Raw genomic sequence first — 27745 nt, 5'->3', positions numbered from 1 at the left:
GTGTGTGTGTGTATATGTGTGTGTGTGTATCTGTGTGTGTGTGTATCTCTCTCTGTGTGTGTGTATCTATGCGTGTGTGTGTATCTGTGTGTGTATATGTGTGTGTGTATCTCTGTGTGTGTGTGTGTGTATATGTGTGTGTGTGTATCTGTGTGTGTGTGTGTATCTGTGTGTGTATATGTGTGTGTGTGTGTGTGTATCTCTCTGTGTGTGTATCTCTGTGTGTGTGTGTGTATCTCTGTGTGTGTGTGTATCTGTGTGTGTATATGTGTGTGTGTGTGTGTGTGTATCTCTGTGTGTGTGTATCTCTCTGTGTGTGTGTGTGTGTGTATCTCTCTCTGTGTGTGTGTGTGTATCTCTCTGTGTGTGTGTGTGTGTGTATCTCTGTGTGTGTGTGTGTGTGTGTGTATCTGTGTGTGTAACCATTTGAATGTACTGGGGAAACTCGTTTTGGCTGCCTATCGTCGTTGTCGTGTAAAAACCTCGTATCTATTTAGTCTTTTTTTCACTGTTTTTTTTACATCCTCTGAATCTGACAGTTGTTCTTTACATTGTGTCTAAATCTCAAGCTGAACGGACCAATAGAAATCCATCAAAATGACCCAAATGAATAAAATCGTTTATGTTGACTTCAGCCGAAACTGTTTTACGTGGCATTTATTTAAAATTAATATTAAAAAACGGATTAAATGTTGGATATTTGTGTCTTAAATTAATTAATGATTTTATAAGCTTTAATTACACTGACACTGCTGATCTCTCAGGCTGACGTTTCAGGAAATTACAGGCACATTTATTTACCCCGCATTAAAATCCATATTTAATTTAAATTAGTTTGTAATTCGTATAAACATTTGTATTAAAAATGAATTAAATTAAATTAATTAAAAACACACGGACGATAACCGCGCTGCTAGTATTGTAATATGATTTAATAATTACTACTAAAACACTCAATTCTTCTTATTATTATTATTTGTATTATTTTTGCCATCCTCGTCATCATAATTTCTGTTGTTGCTCTTATTATTATACTTTATTAAGCGCCGAAACGACTCCCTTAATTATCATCTCTCAGTCTGCAGAAGACTTTCATTCATTTTAAGATGAATAATCTCACATTTGACCGACTAGAAAATAAAACCCCAGTTAAATCATTACAGTTCTGGCATTACAGCTGAATTTAGACTCGATTGAAAATAGAAATGTGCAAAAAATAATATCAAATATTTGAATTAAATGAAAATAAATAAATAAATCGGATTTAAAAAATGCGTTAAAAAACGCTTTAAAATCGTTTTCGTATTTTCGCATTTTTAGCGGATAAACGCGCTTATTAAAACGATCTTTCTGACGTAATTAAAGGCTGTTTGTCTAGTCTGAGTCGCGCGCGATTAGAAATTATTATTATAGAAAAATGAGGCACTTCTATTAATGTGGTATTTATTAGTGAAGGAATTCAGCGGTGTGTCAATGTGCTAAGACTGTCCTGGAGAAACGGTGTGGTCTGTAAGGAGGAGGCTGTATTTTTACTATTTATCCTCCAACCCTGAGGAAGCCAAAAATCTACAGTATAATATACAGGTATTTACTTCCCTCAATCAGACAAGCAATAACAACAACAACACACACACACACACACACACACACACACACATATATATAATATATAATATATTAAAATGAAATAATACAATCAGTTCATTACAATCGGTCTACTTGGCTTAAACACACACACACACACACTCTCTCTCTCTCACACACACACACACACACCAGGCTTACAGACTGAGGGCCCCTGTGAGATGCAGGGAGGGGTGTATAGTATATGCTGAAGTAAATGAATGAAGCCTCCTCAGGCTGAAGCTCCTCCTCCTGGCTCCTCTCTCTGTGCCTCTATTTGAGCTTTCTGGCCTCCAAAGAAAACAGACACACAGGCAAAGGAGCTACTCCTCTCCTCCTCCTCTCCTCCTCCTCATCTCCTCCTCCTCCTCTCTCCTTCTCACTCTCTGACTCTCTGTCTCCCTTCACTCCATTCAGAGATCTCTCCCTGGCTGGGACGTCCCACCGAGGATCCCGGTTCTTTCCCTTTCTCCTTTCTGTTTAGTATCTCACCCTCTTTTTCTCGTGTCTCAAACAACAGCATCACTGAAAAGAAAAAAGGTCGTCTGCTTGGGACTCTCATGCACGGAGCCAGTGTTTGTGCTGCTGCCTGAAACGTACAGCTTCAAAACCCAGCGATGAGGCTTCTCCGGACTTGACTTTTCACGTTGTCCTGGATTCGCCGTCGGTCAGAAGTGAAATCAGCTTTCTGGAGATTCCCAGCGTTCCCCTTCCACTTTGGATCCAGTGTCCCAGGTGTGCCAGACGTCGGGCATGGGTTCGGACGTCCGTGACCTCAACACCCTCCTGTCCCCAGTCCCGGCACTGCCCGCAGGGAATGGGAACTGCCCGCTGCCCGTCAGCAGCGCCCCTCAGTGGGCTCCCGTGCTGGACTTCCACACCGGCCCACCCTACAGCCACTCCTTCATCAAGCAGGAGCCCAGCTGGGGCTCAGCTGACCCTCATGAGGACCCTCACTGTGGCCTCAGTGCCTTCACCGTCCACTTCTCCGGCCAGTTCACGGGCACCGGGGCCTGCAGGTACGGGGCCTTCGGGGCACCTGCTGCCAACCAGCCTCCGGCCAGTCAGCCCAGGATGTTCAGCAACAGCCCCTACCTGTCCAACTGCATGGATGGCCAGGCCAGCTCCAGGAACCAGGGTAAGACCACCTTTTCATGGTAGTACGCTCACACTGTAGGGTCTCTGAGCGGGTCACGCTGAATGTCACGGCTCTTCTCAGACGAGGCTTGTATCAGAGATGAGTATGGGGTGGTCACTGGGTTAACTGAGGTTCTTGTAGGCCTAGAGCTCTTAGGTGAGGTTCTGTACTTGCACATGCTGTGCTATGTAGTGGACCTATTATACCTAACGTAGATATTCCTGGTACGTTTGATAATCTGCAGACTTTCTCTTCGAATTTCAGATGTTTAAACAAAAAGGAATACAAAAATGCAACCAGACAGTGATGACTATAATATATATATATATATATATATATATATGAGAGAGAGAGAGAAAGAGAGAGTTGGTATAATTGCTAAATTAACACTGTTACATTATACATCACAATAATGTTAATTAGTTTGTTAAAGTAGTTACAATTATATTTTATATTATATAATATAATATAAAATTAAATTAATATTTTAAGCATATACAAGACGCTAGCTAGTCACCAAGCTAATATACGTATGTATATATGCAAATATATGTATGCTAATATATATATATATATATATATATATATATATATATATACATATATAAATTAACTGGTGTGTATATATATATATATATATATATATATATATACATATTAGCATACAAAAGTTGTATGAAAACTTTTTTTTCATCTTTACATGTCTCTACATTTAAGGCATCATCAAAATAATGAATTTTTAAATTAATAATTTCATTTCATAACAGATTTTGTAAACGTTTTAATCAGCCTTTCTGTAAAACATCCTGTAGAAATAAAATCAGTCACAGACAGGCCTCCTGTATTTTCACCCATTATTCCAGCTCCTCTTGCATCAGATCTCCATCACGCCCAGCAGAAATGCGAGGCATGCGAGTGATTAATGTTTAACTTTATTTAAGACCATCAAACGTGTTGCTTTTGGTCACGGGGAGTGTTGATAAAAGTTTGGGAGTGAAGCGAGAAAAACTGCAGGTTTTTCCACCTACAGTGATGGATCATACTAAGGAAAAAAAAAAGCTTAGCTGCGTTCAAGCAAATAGTATTAGAAAAATGATTAAATCCCACATGTATGATCCTTAACCAGCGCACGCTCAATTTCAGTCCAGTTCAGACGCTCAACACCTGCCATTTCAAATAAAATGTAAACCCATCTGAAGAACAAGCCTCCAGGCCAGCAGATACAACAACCTTTCAGGCCGTTTTAATACAACAGTGCTGTCTGCAATTCCAATATAAAATATTCAAATAGACTTAATTGATAATATCAGCATATTAATTCCAACAAAAAAGAAATGTGGAAATAAATGAACCACTAAAACACAGTTTTACGACATAAATTCTGTAAATTCTGTAAATTAACTGTGTATTATTCCAAAGCTCAGCTGGAGATATGGTATAACACAGTATCACACAGTATGTAAAGGCCGGCTCAGAACACTGCACGCCGTAAAACTGCATACGAATGTTTTATTCAGTAACTAGTATCCAATTCTGCTCTGAAATAGTCACATTTATTATGGATAATACCTTATAGACCAATGTTATAGGTGCCATATTAGCATATCTATATTTAAACATATAGAACACACCTACATAGCACCTGAATACGATGCCTCTGTCTCTCATCATCTTACAATGAGTTTATATAAGAACTATATATTTTATATATAAATCCTGACTTGAACATATTAAAACATTCATTTTATCTCCAAAATTGTACAAAAATCAAACCAATAAAATTATGAGACACAGGTAGGCCCAGGCAGGTACAGAGTGATAAAGCGAGTGGTGTTTTATCCTTTCTGCATTACAGGGCTTGTGGAGTTGAAGTGAGTTATAGAGTGCATAAAATCCAACGAGTTCACATCGGCCATGTGGCGTGCACTCGTTTTTTATCCCTCAATAAGAACTTCTGAGGCTGTCAGAGTGAATGTATGCAATGTCATCTCAAAGGAATTAGCAAGCCTTCTAGAAAATGGAGCTGCATGTCTAATGCAAGCACAGATACTGATATCGACATTAGAGTGTAGACCTTAATGCCGGACTGTAGCCGGATGAATAACCAGTGGAGCTCTGCTGCATTTTAGGCGGCCTACAGCACTCCAAAAGTCCTCCGAAGCTTTATAGGACGTTGCTTTTACATTAGGAAGAGCAGTAGAAACACTCTATTGGGATGCGGGTCATATGATCCCCCTAGTCCAGGTTCTCTCTTGTGCCATTCGGGCCTTTGATGGCCTTGTTTCTATTCACTAATACACATTTTAAACAGGTTATTTTTACAGTGATCCAAACATCATCATCCAGGTATTAGTTTAGAGTCGAAATGCAATGCAGGCTGTATTCATACTGAGGCACATCCTAAAGATACCAGTAACAGCATCCTTTCTAGATATACAGGCTGCATATTCACACACACACACACAGTCCGTGCCCAGCCCAAACTCCTAATTCAGTCTCACACACATACCCTCACACCCTCTCGCCTGCCTGCCCAGGCCCTTCACCTCGCCCGGTAAGGGGGAAGAGGGATGGTCGTCTTTAATGAGTTTCTAGTCGTTCGGAGGTGAAAGTGGTTGTGTGTAATTAATGAAGGCCGAGTTGGGGCAGGGTGATTTACGAGGCTGAGGCTGACCCGGGGTCATCTAAGGCATGATTCACCCCTAAAGCTGATGTCTGTTCTCGGCCGCGGTGTCCTGCCCAGCGTTTGTTTGCACTTACAGCTCGTCACCCTGCTCACCCCCCACCCCCCTCCAGCTTGGGGGGGGGGTGATTAGGGCAGGAGAAGGGGGTATTATCTAGCTATTAGCTAGAGTGTGTGAATCTGAGCTTTTATTGACTGATAATTGACTTGTTTTGAGACTTTTTAGATGTAGATAGATGGATAGATAATTCACGGCCTCAGTTGCACAAATGAAATCTGTTTAAAAGTTCTTTAGGGAACCAAAAGTTGTTCTTCTACACTCTTAAACAATGATTCTTTATAAGGGCAATTCTTTTATCAAAAGCTATGGTTCTATATGGAACAACTCAATCAAAAACCCATTGGATGCTTGGTTAAAGGGTTCTCCAGACTGGTGGAACAACTCTATATGTCAACAAAATGGGTTCCACTTTCTGCTGCGAGTTAAAGAACCTATTGCCAGTTCTATACAGAACTCCTTGCTTAGAGTGCATGGAAAGAAAAACCCATTATGGCACTTTTTCACATTTTTAACATTTACTTTTATGAATGTATAATAAACACGCACACATAATTACACACTCTACCCACATTTACTCATTTATACAAAGCAAAACATCTATAACATATCATATATTAATATAATATAATAACATATATATGTATATAGACCGGGGGAGCCATATGGGAGGGTAATTAGGATGATTCTAAGGCCCCATGACTGACAGGGGCCCTGAAAAATGTATGAATTGAGTTGAATTGACTATTTTTGGCAGAATTGTTAGAGCTGTGGAGCTCAGTGTAATATCTTTTTTCATGGGACCAAAAAAAGAGTTTGGTTTCCAAAATGTGTTCAAATGTAATTTTTGATTCCCATTTTTTGACTTCCATTATCCATCATTAGAAAAAAAAATATTTTATAGTATAAGCTTTTTCCTAATCACAATTGATGAGTAACATTAAAAGTATTTTGTAATTAGTAATTGCCTTGCTGTTCTGCCCACCTCTCATTCTAATGCCCTGCCTTTCCCGTCCTTCCTCCAGGTTATGGCGCGGTTGCTTTTGACGGAGCCACAAACTATGGACACACGCCGTCCCACCATGCATCTCAGTACCCTAACCACCCGTTCAAACACGAAGACCCCATCCCACAGCAAAGCAACATGGGTAAACCATGCATTATGAATTTCCGCAGCCTACTTCAGCACATACTCTCTGAGCGCCTGACTGTTTTTCCCCTCTCTCTGGAGTCAAAGGGCAGCCTCTGTACAAATCAGTCCAAGGTCAAGCTGCATACAGTCCCATCCCCGGACCGTAAATCAGTGCGTCTCTTATTTCATCGGCCTTTCTTTTCTTTTGCGTGTCACGGCGTTAAAACGTTGGTAAACACCTTATCGGGCCATTTGCTCTTCATTTCTGCCGCTGTAAATCCTTCCGGGGCCCACGAGCTGATAGCGGTGTGAGAGCCTTTTCGGAATGTTTAGAACTGCCATGGGAGCCATTCACAATAAGAGGCCTTTGGTCCAGCCAAGGCACCGATCCCTCATTTGCACTCTGAAAGAGCGAACGAGGGGTCGGCGTGCTTTATGGCTTCAAAGTGAGCGAGGCTGTTGTTTTCATAACTGCAGAGTGGACTCGGCTGGGTCCCCCCAGTCTCAGATCCCCTATACGAGGCAGACTGCACCACACACACACACATACATATAGATACACACATGCGCCGCTCATGCATTTCATTAGAGCCGCAAAGTTATGATACTTGAAGCATCCAGCTGAGGGTTTTTTTTTTCCGTGTGAGACTTAAGACATACAGAGTGTGCACACAGGGCTCATTCTCATTAGTTGGGGGGACAAAAGCGAAAACAAAGGACTGGCTTTCTAAATTAAGCGTATTTTCCAAGAGCCGCAGCCTTCAGGATCTGAGAGCGGGAGTGGCCTGAAAATGTGACAGTGTTAAAAATGATTAAGATAAAAATCCCCTAAGCGAGTTGTACCACTGACTGAGCTGTGTTACTTCTTGTAAAGCTCCAGGCGGGTGTAGAGGCCCTTCGGTTTGAAGTCACCACTATATTTTTTTGCTTGCTTTAGATAAATGTGTGTGGTTGTGTGTCGGGGGGAGGGGGCTTTGGGTACTGTTATTGTAGATGTCTCCTTTCTAAAGGCTGTGTGTCCTGTGTTAAGGTGAGCAGCAGTATCCCGTCCCTCCACCTGTTTATGGCTGCCACACGCCGTCGGACAGCTGTACGGGAAGCCAAGCGCTCCTGCTGAGAAACCCTTACAACAGGTACTGTCCTCAGTCTTAATGGACTTTCTAGTGGTTCCCCTGACTGCCTTTATTTTTTACCTGCCTAGTAAATGTTTATTGTTTCCCAGAGGGCAGTAAAAAGGTTTAGCCATGGTTTCCACTTTTAAAATTTTAAACTGTGAAACTAATAGTAAAGTTAGTAATTAAAAGAACGAGAAATGGAAGTTTAGATCTGTCAGTAATGTTCTTAGACTGAAGACTTTATGTTTTGGCAATAAGCAAACAGGAGAAAATGCAACATTAAAGACTGAATTTGTCACTTTTGAAGTTTTTACGACAACTACGCTTCTAAATGACGGTACAAAAGTCCCCATTAGTGAATGTCCCCACTAATGAAGGACCTCCATGCAACCTCTAATAAGACTACCAATGAAAATGCTTATATAATTTGGTATTAAATCAGTATAAAATTACTATTATTTTAATTTTACCATGGAATTCTGAATTTCTCTGTATTTCATGTAACCCCATTTTACTTAAATGACAACTTACACTCGAGCTACATGGACGTGGCAATTTTGTGTTAAAGCTTCTGATAAGCAGATCAAAATACCTGGGAATCATCTTAATATCCAGTGTCACAAATGTGCTTAAATGTGAATATTTCCCTTTAATTTTATTTGTTTTTTAATTTTATTAGTTGAATAATTTGTTCATGTTATTTAATTTATTTAATTTAATTGCAATAATCTCAAAGCTAGGCCCAGAGTATCAGAACCCTGTCGGCACCCAACCAAAATATCCAGTAGAACCAAACACAGAGACATTTTCCCACATTGTATTGTATTATAATCCATGGTTTTTACTCAGTTCTCCCATACCCCTTAAGAGCTGCTCAACAGCTTCCATGATGGTTAGCTGATATACCCCAAACATACCATTAGAGCCCAAGAGAAGTACAGGCCTATTACATCTATTTCAAGAACCTTGCTTACATTAACATAACCTAACCTAAAAATGTCTTAAAACAAGTTGTTCAATTATCTGAATGGATTAAAATGACACTGGCAGGTTTTGCAAAGGTAACAGGTAGCAATCCCTGCCTTTATTTCTGACTTCAGAAGGTCACGCTGCCACTGAGGTAGCCCAAAGCAGCGAGGAAGGAGGAAGAGAAGTAACAAGAGCAGGAAAAGGAGCAGTGAAGGGTTTGTTTTGGGCAGGAAAGGAAACCTGGGAAACAGGGAAAGAAATCAGTCTTGTTACCTGAGTTCAGCTTACTTGAGAAGCCTTAACACAATTATGCTCCTCAAATGAAACCTTTGCAGCATTTGAATGAAGATACGTGTGATTTTGATCAATGGCAGCGTACTTCGTCAAGGCCGGACTCTGCCGTAACGGGCCACAGCTTGAAATCGCCAAAAGGTCAAGTGCTGAACAGCAGAATGTACCAGGCCAAGATAAACTGTCCTGTCCACCGGCAGTTTCCACTCTTTAACCAGTTCTGAATTCCTTCACTCTGATAAGTGGCTGACTGTCCTCCGAGGAGTTCCCTCTGCAGCCCGTAGACGGCCGTCCTCTCACTCCAAGCCAGAGAAATGAGCTGTAGCGTTCTTCAAATGCTTCGGGAGCTTTGTTTTGCAACTCTGAGGGAACATAAAGATTCAAAACAACAGAATAGCGTTGATAAGGGTGCTTCCACTCAGGTCCTGGCTTGGCTTTCCAGTTCCAGCTCAGCATGTTGTAATAAACAGACTCATATCTCGCCAGGGTTCGGGGGGCTGGGAATCCTCAAATCAAAATGCTACGGCGCTTTTTTCTAATCGAATGCCTGGTACCAACAGCGCAGTATTTACACAGCCTCTGCTTGAGCTGCTGTTTTTAGCCGTTTCAAGGTGGTTGGAATAAAAACATGTCGACTTATCACAGCCAGAGCCAAAGGCAAGTCATTGTTAGTGTGTAAAGCATGAAGACAGATATTCCAAAATATAAACCATCCAGAAACGAAAGGCTCTTCTCCTACTGAGCGCTGGTACCAATGCAGCTGTTAATCTTAAACTGTAGACTTATTACTCAGTTTTTAATCCTGAGATTTATTATTCAGTAACTACTAGGGATGAACAATTTATCATTTATTAATTGTTGCTGCAGTTTCAGCCTTTGCAATACTGGTATGCCTTCATTATATCCCTTCATAACTGTTATAATGTAACTACTATGGAAACAGTGCGGCACCCTGCAGTATTAGGGGATAGTATCATAGCCACTGAGTGACATTACAGACCAAAAAACAATTAGGATTTAGATTTTTGGCAATTTTATAACTTTTATAACAACTACGCTCCCGACAGTGAGGTACAAAAGTCCCCATTAGTGAACGTCCCCACTAATGAAGGTCCTCCAGACAACTCTTAAAAGACTCCCAGTGAAAATATTTATAGTTTACAAAGTAAAATTATTTCATCAGAATATCAGTTTCTATGAAAAACTAATTTTCAGTATTTAGTGTGTCCTCATTTTGCTTAAATAACAACTTGAGCTCGAGCTGCATGGACTTCACAAGTTAGTGTAAAAGCCTTTGAATGGTCAGTGTCTCAAATGGGCTTCAATGTGAATATTTCCTTAGAAATACCAACCAACACACCAATGTAACCCTAAACAAAATGAATTAATTATTAGCATTATTATTACTCAGTTACTACTGGAATGTTTGGGGAATTATTGCTGCAGTTTCTGCCTTTAAGCAATACTGATAACTACTATGGAAGTAGTGGAACTGCTATGTAGTGAAGGGAAGTGTGGGCACCCACCAGTTTAGATGGTTAATTTCGTAGCTGCTGAGTGATATTACAGACAAAAACTAAAATAAAATTAGGATTGATTTTGAAGTTTTTATGACAATTACGCTCCCAACAGTGATATACAAACGTCCTCATTAGTGAAAGTCCCCACTAATGAAGGTCCTCCAGACAACCTTTTATAAAACTACTGATAAAAAAGTATTCTATGAGAATTTTATCATTAATTTCTGAATTTCTGGCCTCATTTAGCTTAAATAACAACTTGCGCTTCAGGTTTGTGTAAAACCCCCTGATGAGCACATCAAATATACCTAATCTGAATTGACCAGTGTCACAAATTAAATGTGCTTATAGATATAAAAGTTTCTGATAGGAATCCTGATAGTTTCTATTTCCATTACAGAAAATAATCAAAATAATAATTAGGCACTGTTTGCTGGAACCAACACATTATTGCAAAAGTTTAAATATGCTTATAAATCCTATCGCCATATTACTCAGTTTTTAATCAATATTAATTAATAATTAGTATTAATATTATTCAGTAACTACTAGAGACACACAACTGATCACTTGTGAACTGAATTTGTGATACTGGCTATTAACAGCTAAGTAACCGCTGTGGAGGCAGAACTGCTGTGTCGTGAAGTGAAATGTGGGGAGTTTTAGGGGTTTCACATCCCCCTCCCCCATTATAAGTGCTTTATCTCTCTCTAAGATTACAAAATAGGTATTTTATTACAGCTATAACAACACAACAAAGTTATTAATTACTTTTAAATAATAAAATTGTCAGTGTGGAGTAGTGTGGATTCCCGGGTTGGTTCTCCAAGAGTGTTCGCACTTCCTTTCTTGACAAAAAAAGGTAGAATATCAAATATATCTGTGTTATCTGTATTTATTTGAGACGTTATTATTCAGTTTTTAATTATTAGATGTATTATTCAGTAAGAACTATGGGTGCATCATTTGGGAATTATAAAATAACCCCCAGGGAAGTAGCTGGAAATGCTGTGTAGCGAAGGGAGGTGTGGGCACCCTGCAGTTTAAGGGGTGTAAGGGGTTAATATCAGGCCACACGTCTGCTTTCTGTATCTACAATGCCATGACATATTGATACTGTAATAAACGCTGAGGCCTAGAGCACCAGGCAGCGTCGGCTGTGTTCCAGCGGTGACGCATGTGCATGCGCCGGAGCTGCAGTTGTGTAGGTGTACAGTACCAGGTACCAGCACATACCAGAGCTCACAGCCTCTCTGCTATGATGAAACGCGGTGATGTCAGGGGCGCTGGAGATAAATCTGAAACTATGTGTTTGGGTACGCTCCAGAGCAGTTCTCCAGTCAACCTCTCAATAACACGTGGCAGCTTTTCAGTCTGATCTCATTAAGCGGTCACCCTGCTGGAGGGGGGGACCCCATTTTTGAGTAGGTCTCTCTCGCTCTGTGTGAGACATTCACTTGCTGTTACCCAGGATTGCTGTTACCTGTCAAATATCCAAGCAAATTTTTATCTTCTTACATTTTAAGATAAAAATAGGCATTAGCTAATAATAGAAAACTGCAATGAGTTGAAATTGGAATACAACAGAATCATCAGAATCATCAGTGTTAGAAAGTCTTCTTGTTTCATGCAGTTTTGTTGGGTTCTGTAATTTATCTTTTGAAATATCCACCTAAAATTTATTCAGTTTGAGCCTTTTTTTAATTATAAAATGTTATTTTTACCTTACAAATTAAAAACATAGATAATATGAATCTACTAATCTTGTTCTTTACATTGCATCAAAATGGACCAATAGAAATGCTCCAAAATGACTTAAATCTTTTACATTGACTTCCATTGAAATCCTCCTGTAAAGTTGCTGCTTTGGACATACAAAGTGTATGTGCTACAGCAATGATATATATATATATATATATATATATATATATATATATATATATATATATATATATATTAAACTGGTGTGGACCCACTGTTTTTGTATACTGAGAAAGTCACATTTTGCATCTTGATTATTTCTATTTTAATTATAGAAAATAATGGAAAAAATAATTAGACACTGTTTACTGGAACCAACACACCAATGTAATCCTAAACTATTGGCTTATTATTTAGTATTTTTGGGGAATTATTGCTGCAGTTTCAGCCTTTGCAATACTGGTATCCCTTCATTATATCCCTTTAACTGTTATAATGTAACTACTATGGAAACAGTGCGGCACCCTGCAGTATTAGGGGATAGTATCATAGCCACTGAGTGACATTACAGACCAAAAAACAATTGGGATTTAGATTTTTGGCAATTTTATAACTTTTATAACAACTACGCTCCCGACAGTGAGGTACAAAAGTCCCCATTAGTGAACGTCCCCACTAATGAAGGTCCTCCAGACAACTCCCATTAAAAGACTCCCCGTGAAAATGCTTATAGTTTACAGAGTAAAATTCATTCAATCAGAATATCAGTTTCTAGAGAAAGTCACATTTCGCACTCACAGTGGTAAACATGCTGTGCATTGATAACAGTTCCTCTGTTTTGTGTTTGTCCCAGCGGTGACAATTTATACCAAATGGCGTCCCAGTTGGAGTGCATGGCATGGAACCCTGTCAACCCACTGGCACCCACCATAAAGAGGTACGTCCGCTTGACCTGCTCACAGGACAGTTTCCACTCAGCTGCAGTGAAGGTCACATTCATCTTCAGAGTTGTCCACTAAATCACGTATTTCAGCATTCGCTCGCATTGCTGGGGTCTCTGAAGGGGCTGTTTGTAAATCAGGCGATAGCAAGGAAAGCTGATGCCAAAAAAACCCTAAGAATGGTGCACACTTTTATGCAGCTCTGTGAATGTAATGGTCTGGAATTGTATTGTGGTCAGCCGGGCCTTCACCGGACGCTTACATTTGACTTACAAATGATCATGCTGATGAGCAACGTCAGGTTTTTTTAAGTAGGTGAAGCTGAATAGTGGTTGAGGGCAGTAGAATGTTATGTTGTTATATGTTATGTTATTTTTTTTATCGTTTTTTTTTTCGTTTCATGTCATGCCACCTGGCTTTCTTTTTCATGATAAATGAACCAAGAGTAGAGTTACAGCGCTGTGCCGTTGTTAGGTATATAATGGTATGAAAATGGATGGTTATCATAGTGTGTTTAGTTGTTTTATGTTGGTACCAAACAGAATCCCAGCAATTATTTACCCTTTTAAAAACCAAACAATGAATTAATAGAGAAAATAACCAGCACATTAATCTACAATTAAAATATTGATTAGCTGAAAATAAAATAGTTTTAAAAAACTTAGTTATTTTCAAATATTTTACATGTACTTTTACATAAACTGTTTTTTAAGAATTGATTACAGTTAAGTGTTTGTTCAACCAAAAAAAAAACAAAAAGTTCACATTTCATTCCTTTACGGATTAAAAATAATAATAATCATTAGAATAGTAGTAGTAATAATAATAATAATAATGATAATGATAATAATAACAATAGCAATAACAATAACAATAACAATAACAACGACAACAACAACAACAACAACAATAATAATAATAATAATAAATAAAACAACAATTACAACACAAGGAAGAATTGCGAAACACATACTACTATAATATTGTTAAACTGTGATATTTTATTAGACGGTTATCATATGGTGAAAATCTCTTAACATTGCAACCCTGACTAACAGAAACTACACAAAATGACTATATATATATATATATAATATCATTTAAAATAATATCATATCAATTTAAAGAATATATTTTCTTGCCATTAACAAACAGTTCTTTCCTTCTCCAAAAAGATATTATGATTTAATGTGGCAGATTGCACAGATACAGATATCTGTGACATTTTTCTAAGAAATGGGAATAGAAAATCAGAGGGAATAGTTCATTAGCAAAATACAAAAACTGAACAAAAAATAGTAGAACTCCTTAATTGGCTCTAATGGAAATTGCAGATTGTTCATCTATAATGCATCATGTTTTTGGCCATTTCTGGTAGTCCTTCATCGTCATTGTTCATGATCATGGTTCATTATAGTAAAATTCATCACAAAGTGAATTGTTCAAAATCTTTTGACAAAACAGTATTTCCAAAGCTATTTATTAATGAATTAATTTATTGATTACGCACATATTTTACATATACACGTTTTACATGTATCTGTGTATAGTGTATCTGTTTTACCATTTCCAGATCTCTCCTTGAGGAGGCCCAGTATTATCTGTAGATCTCACCAAGTACACGCTTTGCCTGATCAGCTCCTCATTCAGTTAACTCTGGTGTCTGCCTGGAGGACTTGAACAAATCTCTATAACTTCTAAGACGTTTGCATAGTGATGTATATATATATATATATATATATATATATGGTATATAAACATACGGGATAAAGTGTCCCCCAGCCTCTCATTTCATCCCAATGCTCAGTCCGTTTCTGCACGCACTCTGCTCGGTTCTGTTGGTGTGCGCACTCTGTTTTGTCTGGCTAAGAGACGATATCCGGCCATATATTTCCCCCTGTGGCACCTTAGCCTTGAGCGGGCTGAGAGCAGGCCCATAGGGAGGAAGGGAGCAGCACTGGGGGAGTAGTGGAAGTGCACGGCTGCACAATGGGACAGCCCCTCATCCTCTGCTCCTCTGGGACAAGGCCGAGAATCCACAGCCCCCTCCCCACCCCATCCTGCCAGGACAGCAGGCTCTGACCCCTCTCCCACCTCCTCAAAAAAAAAAAAAAGAGGCCAGAGGAGGCCTGGGTGACGGGCTGATTCATGCGCGCCACAGCGAGACGCATTGGGCTGGGTCCCGTGGGTGGAAAATCAGACGTCTTGGGGAGGGTTGGTCTACACGAGCCGTCGGTGCTCTTCTATCCAAACACAGTCTCCTCAATATCCATTCGTCCGTCTGTTCGTCCCGGGCCTTCGTTCCCAGGAAGGCTCTTTCTGGCCGCCAGGGCAGGTCGCTCTGTTCGCGGCCCGAGCCAACAAATGAATGAACTGTGAGGAGATTTATCGCAGGATGCCATTTTACACTGTCCTTCATTCTGGCCACACGTACAGACAAAGAGACAAAGAGGGCTTTATAGCGCCTCTTCCATTTTGGGCTTCCATACTACACAGGATACGGACGCCTTGAGCGAACTTTAGAGCCTCGTGCAGAGCGAATTACCTTTTTTTAAATTATTATTTCCGATATTATGACTTTAGAAAGGGAGTTTTTACAGTAGAAGCTCCAGATCTCATCAGAACAGATAAAGCAGGTGAACATGAATCCAGTAAAAAGGAGAAACAAGAGCTTCTCATTCTGAAGAAAGTAGTGAGATCTTGTCGGTGAGCTAGTCTGAAGAACAGAGCTCACTTGGTTCCTTCAGGTTTCTCATGGACGCCCCCCAGTCCAGCCAGCACAGCATGGAGGATGTGTTCAACTCCATTAGCAGCAGCAGCAGCAGCTCACCTGATTTACCATCATTAAGCCCTGATTTACCATCAAACCAGGTGTTGATCTGAGGAGAACTCTAAATAATACTAGACTTCATGAGAGAGGAGAACTTTGGAGATGTTCTAATGATGAACACAGTGATGGAGAACCACCACCTCTTTAGTGTTTATTCTAATATCAGTGTTTTACTGAGCAGATAAACACTTACTTCTCACTCTTGAGCTTATTCTGAATTCTTCTGCTATTTTGTACGTAGGAAAATGAAAAAATAGCAGCAGCCACCGTGTCAAACAACACAGCAGAGAAGTTATTTACAGTGTACAAAGTTCTGTACTGGACAGCCTCTGCTGCTTGATTTTGACTTTGAAATGCACAGAATTGGGAAATGTCTGGGCTGAGACAGAGGAAACTTGTGTAAACCCAGGGTCATAGAAAGGGCCAGTGTACTGAGGTTCAGGTATAAATTCAGCAGAGGCAGAGCGAAAGAGGCCCTAGGTCCCCCATTCATCTGTCTCCCCGGCCCTACCTCGGATTGTTGAGGTGAATATATTGCACTTTGGAGCAGAGAGCAATTTGCCCCAACGTCAGGATAAGTTATTGAGATGAGCCTCTGTGTTTTATAGCCAGCCTTGCCCTGTATATGTCATCTAAACCCCATGTAGTAATGCACAGGGAGCAGAAGAATGCCTGCTATTCACACAGCTCCACGAGGGGAAGATGATGAGGTGTATAGACAACCTTTTCGGCGACTGACAGTCATTGATTTTGCGTTACATGGTAAACGCTGACATGCTGGTCGTTCACTTTTCAGCACGTACTTAAGCTGCAGTAAATTCTCATCATGAAAAATGAAGCAATCATAAACCATCAGTTGAGGTTTAGTGTGTGAAAACAGCTACTCACAAAATTTGCTGATGTTGCACATTTCCACATGCATAAAATATACATCAACACAGTTGTTTCCAAAAGTCCAAATGTTTGTGGACACCCCTTCTAATGAATGCAATCAGCTAGTTTAAGTTGCACCTATTGTTGACCCACATATGCAAACACACACACACACAACTTGTCTAGTATTGCCAATAAAATAGGACTCTCTGGAGTAGATAAACATGAACCTATTGTTCATATTGCCAGTAATGCCAGACATGAGCTAGAGGGGTATAAAGCCCCCTTGCATTGAGCTGTGGAGCAGTGGAAGAACTGTGTTGTCTGATATGATGATGGTGCTCCATTCAATATGCCCGGAATGAGTTGGGGATGATGAGGTGGGGTGGTGATCATCCAACATTCAGCAGTACTCTCCAAAATCTAGTAGAAAGCCTTCTTCCCTGGACAGCAAATGCAGTTACCCCAACACAAGCAGGATATACTCTTTATTTATACTTTTGATATTGAACAATGAACAAGCTGGTGTCCAAAAACTTTTGTCCAAACATTGCATGTCCAAAAGTATCCAGACACTTTCAAAGAGTAAATTCAGCTTTTTACGGTACCCACTGCTGACACCTATGTCCAATTAGGCACCCAGAGCTTGTGCAGTCTCCATAGAAAAAAACGCAGGTAATTAATTGGACCGGCCCGGAAGTCACCAAAAAGTCACCCAAATACCAGACGTTGCCTAGAGGGGTATAAAGCCCACCAGCTTTGGGCTGTGGAGCAGTGATAGCGCTCCATGCAGTCAGAGTCTCTAGGTGGTGTTCCAACATCTAGTGTAAAACCTTTCCAGAAGAGTAAAGGCTGTTACTGCAGCAAAGAATGTTGGGCAATAAATTAGGTACACATTTGAATCAGATAGCTGAATTTCCTGAACTTTTAGTGTTTTTCAGTGGAAACAACTCAAGCAATACATTCATTTGAACTGTTTAAATGGTGTGTGGTTTTTATGACATCTACTGAGTGGACGATTGATTGACCCATGATTGAGAAATAGCAGTTTGGAAGTGTCCAAATTAGTCCTTAAATTGTTCACAGTGGTGGTGATCATAAGCAGACGTCTGAAGAGTTTAATGCCTACGTCACAGTAAAGCTATTACATGAAGTGCTTATGAATACTACCTGATGCCAGAGAGACTCATGGTGACGCAAATGGCTGTTTGGGCTTTAGACACCATGACCCCTGTTTCCAATCCCCACCACTGTAAGTTTCAGTCAGCCAGTTTCTCTAGAATGGTGTATTTTACATTAAACCATTAGGACTTACTGAATTACAATCTGTGATATTAAATTATTCCATTTTTTTTTTTTTGAATAATTGTTGGAATTCCCCTTTAAATCCATCCCTGCAGTAATATTAATACTATGCATTGTGTGTCTCCTCCTCATTCAGTCATACAGCAGGTTATGAGAATGACCCCAGCACGCCCATGGTCTACAGCTGCAGCACCCAGTACCGTATCCACACCCATGGAGTCTTCCGAGGCCTCCAGGTCAGTACCGATCCCAGCGAAGAACACCACAGTCCACTGCAGTCCTGGCCAGACTTGGATACTCTGTGTTTTTTTTTTCCCTTATGTGCTAATACAGGGCCAAGGTCAGGACAGGGCAGGGTAGACGAGTGCAGAAACAAACACACTGACAAGCACTTATGCGTACTGTCATACACACTGAAATTCCTGATGGTTTCACCACTAAAGCAACAGCATCGCAAAGGAACGTACTCAATAAAGCAGGGGGGTGGGGGGTGATGAAGTACAACTGAATGAGTGAGTAAGTGAAATAAACAGCCAGAAGTCAATAAATAAATAAATAAATAAAAGGTCCTGACGCAATGAGCGGGCTATGTGAGAGGAAGCAGGGGCCTGCCAGAACATTTGAGACGTTTAAAAAGACATTTTAGGATGAAAAGAGAAGAGGAATCACCTAAAAAAACCTCCATTAGCAATACAGCTACAGTTTCCATTCGCCAGCACATGCTAATAAATCATTAGGTCTTAATTAATGTCTGTCATGGGTCTTAAAGCAGTGCTGGTGGAGATTCTCCAGAGCTGGCGTCTCAAAGAGAGCTGCCTTTTCTTCTCCACCCGAGCCTCAACGTTTCAGAAAGCATTAAGCTGTGTAGCACGAGCATGAGAGAAACTGCTCTCTATAATAAGCAGAAGTGGATAGTTTCAAGTACTTCAGTGCAATTTGGATGGATGTGCACTTTATTAAGCACTTCCAAATGATAACACCTTTATTTCCACTTAAATATTTCTGCTAAGAAAGGACTCTTCTTTCTTTTCACTCATTAACGTTGACGTCCTAATTCTAGGGTTTCGTTCTGTTTTGAAGGCTCAGCTGTTTTGAGCGATCTGCTGTTGCTCCCACCTCATTTTATAGGACCCAAAAAGAGTAAAATAGAGTCTCACAGAATTCAGCACCTATGCTCCAATGCAGCTCTAGAAGAACGTTTTGGAAATGCACTATATTGACAAAAGTATTGGGACACATGCACATTCTTAATTTCTTCTGAAATTGAGAGTTTGTCCTGCTTTTTTCAAGAATTGCTGTGAGAATTCAAAAGCATTGAGTGGCGAGAGTGTTAGTGAGGTCATCTCCAACTCTCAGTTGCCACCTCCAACATAGTTCTTCCACTGCTCCGCAGCTCAATGCTGGGGGGCTTTATATCCCTCTACTAGCCCACGCCTGGCATTAGGCAGCATGGTGCCAATAGGTTCATGTTTACAATCTGCCTCAGAGAGTCCTAATCTATTGGCAATGCGTCTCTAAAGGGACTAGACAAGCTGTGTGTATCTGTTTCAGCAGTGGGTGCAACTTATATAATTTATAATTTTTTGGGTAACTACTTTTACTTGTACTCGGGTCCTCCTTCCACTCCTTTCTGTGAACTTACCATACTTGACCTGCCTATGGTAATAACCATGCTATGCAAATGAATGCAATTTAAACAACCATGCAATCAGCATATTAAACATAGATAATAAATAAATAATTTCCTTAGCCTATAAAAGCATAGCGTACGAACACAATGCACCGCATTGGGCACCGTGGCATTGACCGCTGTGTTATCATTCCCATGGGGTCAATAGATAAATCTGGCAGTACAGCCATAAAACACTTTAGTAATTTACTTATCAATAGCATTTACCACCTATTCATTACCACACCAGCGTCCACAAAACGCCATTATGCTAAGCGCTAGCTAATTAAGAGCAGATGGGCTCTAACGGTGGGCAAATGAGGGCTGGGGGAGGGGAGCACTGGAATAGGGTCTGCCTAACATCCGTGACTAACTGCTCCCATTTGGCGGCTAAATCGGTGGGCATGGGTGAATCCCAGCGATCATTTCACTGCTAATTCCACATTAATGAGCTCTTGGTGTGCTAACCTTTGTTTTTTTCAGGGATGAGAAACACTGCAGCTGCATCAGACCTGCTCTGTTTTGGTGTTGTAGTGCTGTTGACCAACGATGCACACTTTGGGCAGAACTGGTGTCAGTCTTTCTCTATTCAATACCCGGAAAGAACAATGAATGAGCGGATGTCCCAATACTTTTGTCAATGCAGTGTAACAGCTATTCATTAGTCTCACAAATTTACATTGAATGAAAGTGCTTCAAACTGTTTTATGGGTGATACCATAGAAGAGCCACTTTTATTTGTAGGAGATATGTGAATGTGAGGAACCTTCTAAAGAATCTTCTTCTTCTTCTTTACCAACTGAAAGATTCTCAACACATCTCTTCTAAAAACATGATTCTTTATGGACCCTAAAGTGGGTCTTCTATAGCACAGGTCTTCAGATCTGGACCTTGAATCTAGTTTCCAGTCTTGGATTTTGATCTCATTGAAAGTTAATGGAAGGGTCAATGTAATTGATTGGCCACATAGTGTCATACCTACCAAGGATTACAAAGTCCAGGACTGGAACCTGGATTCAAGGTCCAGATTTGAAGATTCTGTTCTATGGCACGCCTCAATAAACCCCTCTGAAGCACCTTTTTTTTAAGAGGGAGGTGTTCTCCATCAATTACACCTGCATGGTAACTGTTACTGTCTTCCAAAGGAGTATCAGTGTGTGCTAATTCACATTAAGTAGATCTCAGCAGGTGAGAATCACCGAACATGGCAGTTTTTAGTAGTGCAGATCTCATTTTGCATCCAGGTGTGTTGGAACAGGAACATCACTGAACAGCTCAGTGCACCAGAACTGCCCATCTGCTGAATGATGCTAATCTGATCACTACTAACCTGGTTCACTGTGTTGTAGGACGTGAGAAGAGTACCAGGCATCACTCCTGCCATCGTACGCTCGTCGGAAACCAACGAGAAGCGGCCGTTCATGTGTGCCTATCCAGGCTGCAACAAGCGCTACTTCAAACTGTCCCACTTACAGATGCACAGCCGCAAACACACAGGTAGAGAGCGCTACACTCTGAAACACTGCACTAACACTAAGCGATTCAATTCCTGAAGAACAGACGAGCTCTAGATCTGGTCATTTTAGATGTATCATGGCAGTTTTGTCCAGAGTAGCTTATATATATATATTTAACTTTAGCTTTCCTAGGCATGGAGTCAAATCCCAGTCAGCTCCACAGAGATCTGCAGTGCTGATCACTACATTATACACTCCTTACCAACAAGATGTGGTTTTACTGATTTTTTCCCCCCAGTATGAATCTGCAGTGTGTGTAGGATTTACGTCCTGATAATGATAATTACAGACTGCTTTTAATCCAGTATGAATCTACTATGTGTGTAGTTTAATATGGTCTGGTGTAATAATTACGGAGTGATTGTAATCCAGTATGAATCTGCAGTGTGTGTCGGTTCTACATCCTGACAGTAATAATTACGGAGTGATTTTAACCCAGTATGAATCTGCAGTGTGTGTTGGTTCTACATCCTGACAGTAATAATTACGGAGTGATTTTAACCCAGTATGAATCTGCAGTGTGTGTCGGTTCTACATCCTGACAGTAATAATTACGGAGTGATTTTAACCCAGTATGAATCTGCAGTGTGTGTCGGTTCTACATCCTGACAGTAATAATTACGGAGTGATTTTAACCCAGTATGAATCTGCAGTGTGTGTTGGTTCTACATCCTGACAGTAATAATTATGGAGTGATTTTAACCCAGTATGAATCTGCAGTGTGTCGGTTAATAGAAGTCCCTTAATATTAGAGAGTCCAGCTCTCTCTAACGGAATAACAACACATGCAAATGGACACAGACGTACATCATGTTGTTATTGTAGCGTAATGCTGACCTTTCACTCCCGACAATTACACAGCTCTTTCATCCTGTACCAATCAGCCACTTACATCCCACAAATGACATCACACCAGAAGGTTGCTGGTTTGAATCCCTGGTTAGCGGCTGCCACATTGACCAGGGCACTTAACCCCACCACCTCCAGTCCAGACATTGTTAGGCAGCAAAATCTGAATTTCTGCTGAAGAAAGGAGCATTTTAAGTACAGGATGACTCTTACTCTGATGCCTTTGAAGGTGAGAAGCCCTACCAGTGTGACTTCACAGACTGCGGCCGGCGATTCTCACGGTCTGACCAGCTGAAGAGGCATCAGAGGAGACACACAGGTTTGCCTTCACCCTTCTCATCTGTTCTCTGATCCAGTTCCCTCTTCTTCTGCCTTCTTTTCTTGCTGTTTAGACCATAACTTGGTAAAGGACTGAGGAGAGAAGTTAGCCAGCACTGTTCTTAAGGATACAGCCTTAAACCAATAGCTCATAATGAGCACTTCTATTACTGTATTTGCACAGTGACTCCATTCTTAAGGCACTTGTTTATACTATATTATAAATGAGTCATTAGTGCTAATACGAATGACCATTTGCTAACAGGCTTACATTTACGCCACCTAATATACAGTCTAGCACAGTGACATAACACAGTCCGTATCAGCATAAAAGTTTATAATTATGTTATAAAGTGTGTTGAAACTGTGAGAAAGTGTCAGCGGAGGGTTGAAGATGTCTTATCATTTCCTAACTTACGGCCTGTCAGCGAAAGTGTTGCCGATGTATTGCTGCACGTCAGCGTATCACTGGCAGGGCACACACTAAACGATCATCTGTCCAATTCCACATCTGACCCTCTACTTTTAGTCCACCTCCTCTAGTAGGAGATTCTCTCCTGGCCTCTATTGTAGCCTACACTCTTTCTCTCTTTGTGTGTGTGTGTGTTTGTGTCTATATGGGTGTGTGTGTGTGTGTGTGTGTGTGCACATAGGTGTTAAACCTTTCCAGTGTGAGACATGTCAGAGAAAGTTCTCACGGTCAGACCACCTTAAGACCCACACCCGGACTCATACAGGTAAAACAAGTGCGTAAAACTTTTATTTTTTCAAATCTTGCTCTATATCCTCACTTTTGTTTATGAACCGTGTAACCATGTAGTGGATAAATCTGTCCACATTGAGTTATAACAATATCAGGATATTGTTACTGTCATAAGATCTCAGAAATTTTCAAGGCAGATTTACAAAAGGAGTAAAAAACACATCAATCTTAGTGAATAACGAACAAAAACTAATGAGGCACGGGAGAACAGAATGAGTCAGTTTAGTGAGTCTTAACGAATGAGTTAAAGTATGTGTTTGTAAAAGTACGTTCTTCCCTGAAACATCGTGACCAGTCGAACTCTGATCCATCAGTTTATATGAGAGATACAGTATACAGAGTCCTTATTATCCCATCAGAAAAAAAATCTGATTTTGGTATCATCCTAAAATCTGATTGGCCAAGAGATGAATAAATGTGAATTTTTAAAATAAATTTGTTTATTTATAAAGTTATTGAATGTTTCCGTTTCCCTCCCAATTTGGTTCTGCCAGTTGCCCCACCTGCTTATAGTTTCCCCTAGCACTAGCAATGCTCCCGTACACTGCAGCGCCATCCACCCACCCAGAGAGAGCATGGCCAGTTGTGCTCTCTCAGACTCCGGCTGCTGATGGCAAAGCAGCAGTGATTCCCAGGCCCCAGTGGTCACGCATTAGACTCCTATCATCCTATCATAGAATCCTATCATTATTATTCTTAATGCAACTTTACATATGTGATGTTATATTTTTCTCCAATAATTTTAATTCTGTAAGTCACTCTCAAAACATTGACCATACAGGGAGTTTAACCAGGGGTGCACAAACTTGTGCATATGACTTAAATTAATGTGCATATTTGACTAACATATTATTAGCTTGAATAATAACAACAACAAATTATTATTATTATTTATTATTATTCTTCTTGTTGTTGTTGATGATATTTATGAGGTATACTTTTATATTAGTTTCATAATAGGAATGATGTTTATTACTTTATCAATACTATTAATATTAATAATTTTAATGTGGATCCCTCAACCCAAATTAACGCCACCATACTTAACGCCGGGGGGCAGGGGGAGGCGGGGTTGAGGGGCTAGGCTGCACAAGTGTGTCAGTTAGAGGTTATCTATCGGTGCGGTTCATCACATTAAATTGTTCAATAGTTTTAGATTCATTAACAGCAGTGCGTGATTAGTGACTGCCCAATTAATAAAAGTTACATGAAATATTTAAAGTAATGAGGATGTTTTGAAAATGTAAACAGTATTGAAATGCAGGAAGCAGAAGTAAAAAGTATTAAGTGAAAGAGATGCTTAAGTAAAGCATAGATATGTCAAAAATCTTCCTAAGTACAGTTTTTAGGAAACTTGTTAATTAAAGAAAAAGTTACAAAAATTATTTAGCATTATGAAGCCTTTGGGACACACAGCCCCGCATGTTAACATAACACAATTTCAGTCCGAGTAGTTTTGGACCACTTCTCTCAGTCCATTGCTTATAAATATTTTAAATATATATTTTTTAATGGTATTATAAATGATAAAATAAAAGTGTTTTCTTATGACAGTAACAATATATTAAAGAAGTTTTCCATAAGATTTAATATTTTTATTCAGAAACTTGAGCTTAACCTCTTTTCTGATATTCCTTATTAATGCTCATCCTTTACCTCAAATACTCACCCCTGGCCCAGTCTAAAATGCCCTTCTCTCTCGTTCTCCACACTCAGGTGAGAAGCCCTTTAATTGCAGGTGGCCAAACTGCCAGAAGAAGTTCGCCAGGTCTGACGAGCTCGTCCGGCACCACAACATGCACCAGAGGAACCTGACCAAGCTACAGCTGGCCATTTGAAGGACCTGCCACCATATAAGCTGGTTCTGCTGTCACATGTTAAACCCAGAGTCTAGCCCCCCACTACACTTTAGCTGTCCGGATTATTATCTTACACATCAAGTGTGGATAAAACACACCTCTGATCTGAAGCTGTTCAACACATTTAAGAGTTAACGCCACCAGTTATTCAGTTTATCTGCAAAACTACGTCTATAAGAAATCAGCATACTCTGAAAATCTCCATTCTAGAGAGTCAGAACTGTTCACAGCGGTGGTGAACGGACCCAGACGTCTGAAGCTGAGTTTAAAGCTCCTTCACAGAACATCAGTACATGAATTGGTAGATTTAAGTTTTTATTTTTTTATTTTTTTTATTTTGGGAGATACGGTAAATGGACAAAAGTATCGGGACACACTTGGTTAATTATTGGATTCTGGTGTTTCATTCACTCCCATTCAGCCACAGATGTATAAAATCAAGCCCCTAGCCATTCAGTCTGCCTTTCTTCCACACATCAGTGAAAGAACGGGAGGTTCTGAAGAGCTCACTGAACTCCAGCGTGGTTCTGTATGTAATAGGAGACACCGCTGCACCAACAACAACAAGAAGTCAGCTGGTAAAATTTAGACCTTCCCTCCTAGATCTTCCTCCATCAGCTGTGAGTGGTATTATTATTGAACAGTGGAAGAGTTTAGGAGGAACAGCTCACAGAGAGCAGCTCAGCCACCGAGTGTCTGTCAGACCACGTAAAGTTACAGAGCCGGGTCAGGGCCGAGTGCTGAGCTCAGAGCAGAGTGCAGAAAAGCCTCCAACTGACTCCGTAACTGCAGCAGAGCTCCAGACCTGCTGCTGCTGCTGGTAGAGCTTAGAGCATAGAGGGACCGACTCTGTGTTATTAATGCCTATAGGTTTAGAATGGGATGTCACAAAAGGTCCGGTAGGACTACTTTGTAGGTGTCCCAATACTTTTGTCTGGTATATGGACAAAATTCTAGATTTCTATTGGATACATATTGGATTTAGCACTCAATCTGTTATCACTATCATCATCAACAGCATGTAAACTCAGAAGACGTACAGGGATGTGTAGGTAGTTTTGGACAGTAAATAAAGAATTCTGTGTGGTTCCTATCATCACCACTGTAAAGTCAGGGATGTTCTTCTACCATTATTAAGCCACATTAAACCAGTTTGCACGACTTAATCAGTTTACGACTGAATTGTGCTTCTATTATGATTTTTAAAAATAGGTATAATATTAGGGAATATCATGTATGACCACTGTTAGGGGTTAGGCAGTGGAACCTGGTCCGAGATCAGCTCTTAGACATGAGAGCGCAAATATATTACAATGTGATAAAAGGCAGATATGTGTAGCACCCCCTAGAACCAGTCAACCCCATCCCTCACCTCCGACTACAACGCTTCAGTACTGGTATGGACCCCCCCCCCCCCCCCCCCCAGAGTGGAAGTAATACCATCGCCTATAATTTGCTAGTGCTTTTAAGATGTAAAGTAATATGTGCACGTTATATTTACAATAGTAGCTCTTAGGAATTTTGAGACTAATTTATTATTATTTTTTTTTGTAAATTAAAATTGCTCCTTTTAATAAACCACATACCAGCAAACCATTCTATTATATCGTAGTTCAACTCTGCGCCATAAGGTTTGCATTCATAGGCCAATCAGTAAGGTAATGATATAACCCCTGAAGTTCCTGTATGTGTGTGTGTGTATGTGTGTGTGTGCGCCGTTTGTAAATAGCCTCTCTCTTTAACCATAAACGGTTAAATTATGAGTAGGTCACACTGGCTATGTGACTATGGTTTGTGGTCAAGTTGTAAATATTACTGTCAGTCCACAGCTGGAACACGGAAAAGAAAAAAAGCATCTTTTTTTACGGAAAATGTGACTCACATCAGCAAAGACAGGAAATGTGAAAACTACTCAGAGTTGTTTGTCCATTTTTTTGTTTCTTAAACTGTGTTTTATCTGTGTCATATAAGCATATACAGGATGTTACTGATAATCTTGCTTTTTTATAATTAAATTGTTGACTTCAGTAACAATCTGGATGCTCAGTTTGTTTGGGGTTTTTTTTCCCGGCCGAGGGGTTTGGACTCTTTTCAGCATCGCTCAAAGGGGCGAAGGGGCCAGCAGTGTGTCTGAAGCTGATCTCTTACAAATAAAGGTGCTACAAATGGTGGTTCTGTGAACAGTGCCATAGAACAGGGGTATTTCATTAGGATTCAGGAAAGTCCTGTTATACAAAGTGTTCTACAGTCAAGTTGTCATATTATATCCTATAGAAAATTTACATTTATGGCATTTAGCAGACGCTCTTATCCAGAGCGACTTACAATGTTACTCATATTACAGAGGAGGGTCAGTGTAGTGTTAGGAGTCTTGCCCAAGGACTCTTATTGGTGTAGCGCAGCATAGTCACCCAGACCGGGAATCGAACCCCAGTCTCCCACGTGGTGTGGAAATTCACTGGCAGGTAGTGGTGTTATCTGTTGCACCACACCAACCACCAAAGTAGCCTAGATATGGCTATATCAACATTTTATGTAGTCAACATTACCTTAAAGTTCAATAACAATAATTCTGTCAATTTCAACAGTCC

General features: G+C 40.2%; 1 protein-coding gene across 2 annotated transcripts; it reads left to right on the top strand.

Annotated features, from left to right (window-relative positions):
* The first annotated feature begins 1992 nt into the window (after positions 1 to 1992).
* Positions 1993 to 27188, top strand: wt1a (WT1 transcription factor a). 2 transcript variants are annotated; one of them, XM_072663323.1, is made up of 9 exons: positions 1993 to 2761; positions 6528 to 6650; positions 7665 to 7767; positions 13084 to 13167; positions 18316 to 18415; positions 21198 to 21345; positions 22444 to 22533; positions 23186 to 23269; positions 25012 to 27188. In XM_072663323.1, the coding sequence occupies exons 1-9, from the start codon at positions 2377 to 2379 to the stop codon at positions 25131 to 25133; spliced, it is 1239 nt and encodes a 412-aa protein (XP_072519424.1). In that variant the 5' UTR covers positions 1993 to 2376; the 3' UTR covers positions 25134 to 27188. The 2 variants fall into 2 exon arrangements, with proteins under 2 accessions (XP_072519424.1, XP_072519423.1); XM_072663322.1 differs by having other exon boundaries at positions 23186 to 23278.
* Positions 27189 to 27745: the final 557 nt, after the last annotated feature.

This window comes from Salminus brasiliensis, chromosome 19 (genome assembly GCF_030463535.1).
Source record: "Salminus brasiliensis chromosome 19, fSalBra1.hap2, whole genome shotgun sequence".
NCBI classification, from domain to species: Eukaryota; Metazoa; Chordata; class Actinopteri; order Characiformes; family Bryconidae; genus Salminus; species Salminus brasiliensis.
The sequence above is the reverse complement of the archived record's forward strand: the minus strand, read 5'-3'. Positions and strand labels throughout refer to the sequence as shown.

Bases quoted from the DNA above. Each gene is read 5' to 3' on its own strand.
- wt1a (XM_072663322.1), top strand. From the start codon at position 2,377: ATGGGTTCGGACGTCCGTGACCTCAACACCCTCCTGTCCCCAGTCCCG. The intron at 7,768-13,083 runs GTACTGTCCTCA...TGTTTGTCCCAG, and splicing joins CTGAGAAACCCTTACAACAG to CGGTGACAATTTATACCAAA. The intron at 23,279-25,011 runs GTGCGTAAAACT...CTCCACACTCAG, and splicing joins GACTCATACAGGTAAAACAA to GTGAGAAGCCCTTTAATTGC.